The sequence below is a fragment of the Macadamia integrifolia genome, chromosome 14 (assembly GCF_013358625.1).
Source record: "Macadamia integrifolia cultivar HAES 741 chromosome 14, SCU_Mint_v3, whole genome shotgun sequence".
In the NCBI taxonomy this organism is placed as follows: Eukaryota; Viridiplantae; Streptophyta; class Magnoliopsida; order Proteales; family Proteaceae; genus Macadamia; species Macadamia integrifolia.
This window is the reverse complement of record NC_056570.1, coordinates 2,818,578-2,824,657: the sequence shown is the minus strand read 5'-3', so window position 1 is coordinate 2,824,657 and position 6,080 is coordinate 2,818,578. Positions and strand designations below refer to the sequence as shown.

The following is a 6,080-nucleotide window of genomic DNA, read 5'->3' as shown; positions in this document are numbered from 1 at the left end:
ATACAAAATGAGAGAGTGTTTTCGTGGCCTCTCAAGGAAAGCTTTGCCTTCTATAATATTCTAAAGCATTGTGTATAGGGATGACTTCAAGACTAAGGTTAAGATGGTGAGCCATCAACTGCAAATTAGGAAACAGAAAATTGACAAGACCACTTCTTCCTTTCCTTTTCTTCCCCAAAACACACCACCCCCACCCCACCACCCCAACAAAAAAAAAAAAAGGCATAAAACAAGGTTAAACATTGCCAGAAAGAAAAACTCACTTCACACATGGTAAAGGAAAAAAAAACAATAGAAACCACCTGACTCTGACTAAACTCGCAACAAATCATCTGCCACCAAATCATACGGCATAGTCACACCAAGACTAAGGCTGTGTTTGGTATGGATTCATCAGAATGGGAAATGCAAAAGTCATTCTAAAGAAGGATGGTCACTTTGCTTAGATGCTCATTTGGTTAAAATACAATCTTCACACTGGATTACTGGAATGGGTAAAAGATATCAAATCAATCTGGTCCTTACCTCGAGCCAAATTATCAATCAGCAGCTCAAGCATAGAAGTAGTGACAATCAATCATATATTACCTGGTTTTTGTACTCCACTGAGTATCCATCACCGGAGAACAGTCAGAATGTGTTCTTTATAGCACCCTATGCCACCCCCCTCTAGACGGTAGATGCAGAGCGTTAAATGATCCAACAATCTACTACCACCTTCTCGGGCACACCCTGTGATGCCTACAATGTTTTACCCTTCCAAATACCGACAATTTGCATGAGGATTAGCTTTCATGATGCAAAACAGAGACTAATCAAAACAACATAACCCAAAAATGATCTGTTCATATAGAACTGGAAACCCCAGTTGGAGAAATGGCAGTTGAGGCAGAACTTTAGAAAGCATAGTGGGAAGGAAGAGGAACTTGTGGACAGAATGAGAAATTGCAGAGGGGGGGAGGGGGGGAAGAAAAGACAAGCAGATAACAAACGAATAAAAAGGCAAACAACGAAGATATCACAGCTTTGGGAATACCAGTGACGAAATTTGGAGATGTGATTCAAATCGAAGCCATTAAAGCAACTTCTCAGGAGATTCTTCCGTGTCTTTCACATGTTATCCTGTGAGTTTGAGGGAGCAATTAAAACCACAAAAAATGCCTTTTGTTTTTTCCAAGATCTTGTGAGGTCCGTTCTTATTCTTCTTGTTAGGCTTCAACATCCATGGCTTATAGATGTCTGGAGGAAGAAGAGGACTTCAAGATGTGTTTCTGCTCCTGCTGTTATTGTCTTCCTTTCCTTTCCAACAGAGAGGGTTGTGTCTTAAAGCTAATCACCAGTCTCTACGAGTGTCCATTGGTGGAGCTCTTCTCATTTCAGGGTCGCACCATCTTCCCAAAGTGGAGCCATTGATGTTAAAGCCCGGGAGGGGAGAGTCAAGCTAGATAATGAGAACGGGGAATGGGAAAAAATGGCGTTCCAGAATAAGCTGCATTCTTGGCCGCATTCTAGGATTTGACTATTTAAGAACAGAATATTTAACAAACGATGTTTTCTACAATTAGAAAATGTTCTTGATCCAGAATGCATTCCAAAATTGCATATGGTACTCACTCTCAGAATGTAGAATGCAATCTTAACATAGAATGAGAATGCCGTTTGGAATGGGCTATTCTTATTCCCAGCCAGAATGCGGAATGGGCTAGATAGCACATTCCAGAATGGGTCGCATTCTCTAACATCCAATGCATACCAAAATCCCTTTTTTTCCCCTCAGAAACGTGTTTTCGACCTAGATTTCATATCAGACAACCTAATAGATTCATCATTAGCATTCTGTGATACACAGCCATCACCTAAAAATCCAATTCAACTCTAATATGCATCAGCACATATGCAAGTCGCTACAGGTACAAGTGTAAAACTCTGTTATTTCATTTCTTTAAGGGATGACTTGCATAAACACAGGATAAGCCTAAGTTGCAAGGTTCCTAGCTTCCTCTCTCTCCCTTGGGAAGAAGATCAATGTTTTATCACATCACACAAAATAGGAGTCCTCTCTCTCTCATATTACACTAAAAATGGATTTTTATTTTTGAGTGAAATTTTAGTAGTCCAAAGAACTCAACCTACCCAGTTATGCCAAAAAAAACACCCACCCAAGCTTTGTAAAAACCCTTAGAAAAATTGCATCTCTTTGCATACATTATTCATTAACCTATTACATCTCTTTTATCCTTCTTTTAGCCCCCTTATAATTGGGCAACGATTTGGATACTTATATATCTACATGAGAGCACATCAATCAAAAGACAACAGTTTTTAGTGGAAAGACTAAAGGGCCGCCATTAAATTATTTGCTGACCACCATAAATAGTATGATTTTCTCAACACTTACAATTATTGTGATAGTGTGCATGCACTTGAAGATGGTGTTTCTGTAAGCTCAATTTATCCATTTTAGTTTCAGTGAAGAACAAATTATATATGACCTGCAAAGTTTGAATACATTTGAAATAAAAAGCAACATAGGTTGCATAACAAAGGAAGCAGCAACTACCAAATTCTACCAAAACATTGCCCACAATAAAAAAGTTCTGCAATATCAGATATATTTGTTTTATACCACCACTGACAACTAAATTTATATATATATAGTCATAGTGATCCTCCTATTCAACTACTTCAACCATTTCCGAACACCCCATAGCAATAGCATCTTCGGGACATATGAGAGTTTGATCATTTATGTATGATTCTTCGTCCACTCCACTTTCCAATACAAGGGGTTTCGAAAGAAAAATCCGATTCCTGGGCCCTAAAAGCTGACTGGGTAAGATTCATGAGTTCCACAATTCAATTATTCTTTCCATTCCCTAGTACTTAAAAACCATCTGAGCTCTGAATTGTTTTATGACTCATCAATAAGATGAATTTCTTGAAAGAACTGTCAAGGAACAATGATCCCCTCTCTCACTACCAATAGCTCCCCAGACTTATCCCTACCGTTCCATCAACTAATCTTATTCTGTATTTCTGTATATATATATATATATATAAAGGGATATTGGAGAACAACTACCCATGTATAAGAGATTAAGAAGGTATGGATAATTATTTATATAAAAAAGATTCTTAAATTACATACTAAAACAACAGAGTGCTACATCTGCAATCAGAATAAACATAGAGAACAGCAAGGGAAAATAAGGACTCTGTCCCAAAAACTGTATCTACATTTGCACATCCTACTGCTCAGGAAACATTTCAAAACCATGTCTGACCTGAGAATCCACCTAGAGACGATGACCAGACCTTCGTATTCTCCTTTGTTCATAGTCAGGATCATCTGTAGGTAACTCAAACCGACAAACAGGGCATGTATTCCGGATATTGAGCCATGGTATAATGCAATCCCCATGGTAGTGATGGGAACAAGGAAGCCGTTTGGCTTCTTCCTTTGTAGAGATCTCGTCCTTACAAACAGCACAAAGGACATTGCAGTCCTTTACGTCATCTTGGGTTAAGAAGATCGATGCCAGATTCTCGACAACTGATTTGGAAGCTGGAGGACCTCCTTTCAGTGCACTTTCAGTCTCCGTGAATTGCCCAAAAATCATTTCATACTCTGCTGTGTAAATGTACTCATCAGCAAGAAAAGACTCGGTATCATGATAGGATTCAATCTCATGCTCCAATTCTGCGTTCCTTTCCAGATGGTTATCGGCCAAAAGAACTTCCCACTCCAGATTTCTAATGCTTTCTTCCCCACCTTCACCTGATTCTTCTTCTTCTTCGTCTTCCGATCGGATATCCGTCGAAACCGACCTCTCCTCATCGGCATCGACGACCATGCTTAGAACCTCCCTCTCATCGGCCCTTTCGTTGACTTCCTCCCACTCAAAATCTTCATTTGTATCCCTCTGATCTTCCAAACGGAGACAATCCCAACAAAGAGGAAGGCCCAGATAGTCCTGTGCCCGATCCAGCTCGTCGTCATGGCCAGAATGTACATCAATCCTCAACCCTCCCTCCTCCTCCTCATCAGAATCGGATCCAATTCCAACAACTCGGAGACCTTCCACGACCGGTTCCGTTGCATGAACCGTGGAAGACTCACCAGATTCGGAGACAGAACCCCGTCTTCCCACAAAGAACTCGCCCCCACCGCACTCGGAAATCATAAAACCATCATTCTCATCCTCCTCACCATGTGCAGCGATAGCCAACCCTAACCCTAACTCCACAAAATCGGCGTTCATCTCACGATTCCGAGCCACAGGAACCCCAAAACTCGATTCATTTATTACAGCTTCGGACAACGGGTCCGATGCAGAGCCATTAGAGTTATCAGTAACATGCGATTGCTCTAAACGTCGTTCGAACAAATCCATAACGAAGTTTAGCTGATCTTCGTGGTTGTAGTAATTGACGTCGTTGGTGACGGAATCAGAATCGGACCCATCAGCGTCTGCAATCTGAAGGCAGGATTGGAGCTCATGAATGTTGTCGTCGTCCGCAAGAAGAGGAGCATCAATGGAGTGATCAGATTCAGAGGGTACGAATTCGGAGAGCTGAGGAAAGAATGGATCAGAATCGGAGGCGTAGAAGTCGTCGTGATCGAAATCATTGGACCAGTAAGGTAGAGAGGAGAAGTCGAGGGTTTCAACTTCGTCTACTACTTCTCCATCGTCATCTTCCGCGGAGTCGAAGAGGTGGAGATCTGACACCTCCGCCATGGGAAAGCAAAGAATATCTTTAGAATGAGTATTTCCTTCTTGTTGAGGTCTTTGGATTTCTTAATGGGTAATTGAAAATTTTATTGAAAATGCCTTTTTGCTTTTTTTTTGGTAAGGAGTGAAAATACCAGAGTAACCAATAACCATAGTTATTTACGCAAGATTACTCAAAATTTCAAGTGCGGGGGGGCCTGGCCGAGAGGCTGCTGAGCTGGACAGCCGGGGGCCTGGAAATTTAGGTTTGCTCAACGTACGTTCACCTGGACGTATACATGTGAGGAAATGGGGATCAATAGACGTTCTTTCTTGTTTTTATGTATATTTTTCTTGACTTTTTGAATGAATGGTAGAAAATAAGCCATGTGTTGGATCCTCATATATATGTTCACCATACAAAGGATCAAACCCGCCGTGTCAAGGGGTGAAACTCATCATTAAAAACCAATCAAACGTTACCACATGGATTGTCACAGTTTTTTTGATAATTAAATGTTGGAAAATGGAATGTAGTACAAAATAAATATTTTTTTTGTGTAAAATTAATTAAATTTCTTTTTTAGTAGAAAAACTAATTAAATTTCACTACGCATAAGTAGTCTCATTCTCATATTCCTTACTTACCACCATAAGGGGAAGGGGGGGGGGGGGGGGGGTTGGGATCAAAATCCTCTATGGCATTTGACTTGGCCTCGTCCTCGTGTACGATGGATTGAAGTGAAGCGATCTGAAAACTGGTTTCCTTAACGACCCTGTTTAAGGAAGCCGGCCAAACCACTCAAAACATATGCTCCAAAATCTCATCCTCAAAACCCATCTCTTATCTCTTCTTTCTCTTCTTTCTCTTCTTCTTCTTCTTCTGCTTGAGGGTTTGCCAAGAAGAGAAAACATCCATTCGTCTTAAGCATAGCAGGTCCTTTGCTTCATCTCTCACATTCGAATGATTGATCATCTCTTCATACCTTCTTCTTCAGATTTCGTTTGAACGTCTTCATCCCTTCTTCTCCAGATTTGCAAGGTTTGTACTTCTTTTTCATATGGTAAATACGGTTGTGACCTAGTTTGTGCTTCTATTTTTTTTTTTTTTTTTTTCCGGTATATTGATGATCCAAATCCCACCCCACCCCCCTTTAAAATGGTTTCTCCTAAAATTAGCCAAGAGATATATAACCATGGGTGATTGAAACACGAAACAAACCGACTCAGTTCATTAGTTTTTTTTTTTTGGTAAAAATCTAATATAAAGGCACAATTAAGCAGACAGACAAATAATTTAACCGATCTGCATCCTTGCTGCTTGGTAGGTTCTTCCCCCCCACCCCCACCCCCCCCCCCCCCCCCCCC

General features: G+C 40.6%; 1 protein-coding gene and 1 long non-coding RNA gene across 2 annotated transcripts in view; one reads left to right on the top strand and one right to left on the bottom strand.

Moving 5' to 3' along the window:
* Positions 1 to 3,089: 3,089 nt before the first annotated feature.
* On the bottom strand, positions 3,090 to 4,813 carry LOC122060563 (E3 ubiquitin ligase BIG BROTHER-related-like). Its single transcript, XM_042623697.1, has one exon. The coding sequence runs from the start codon at positions 4,737 to 4,739 to the stop codon at positions 3,297 to 3,299; it is 1,443 nt and encodes a 480-aa protein (XP_042479631.1). The 5' UTR covers positions 4,740 to 4,813; the 3' UTR covers positions 3,090 to 3,296.
* A 579-nt stretch (positions 4,814 to 5,392) lies between these two features.
* Positions 5,393 to 6,080, top strand: part of LOC122060490 — a 6,160-nt gene continuing 5,472 nt past the window's right edge. Inside the window, exon 1 of the long non-coding RNA XR_006134427.1 lies at positions 5,393 to 5,754. This is a non-coding gene — a long non-coding RNA (uncharacterized LOC122060490). The remainder of the gene's footprint in view (positions 5,755 to 6,080) is intronic.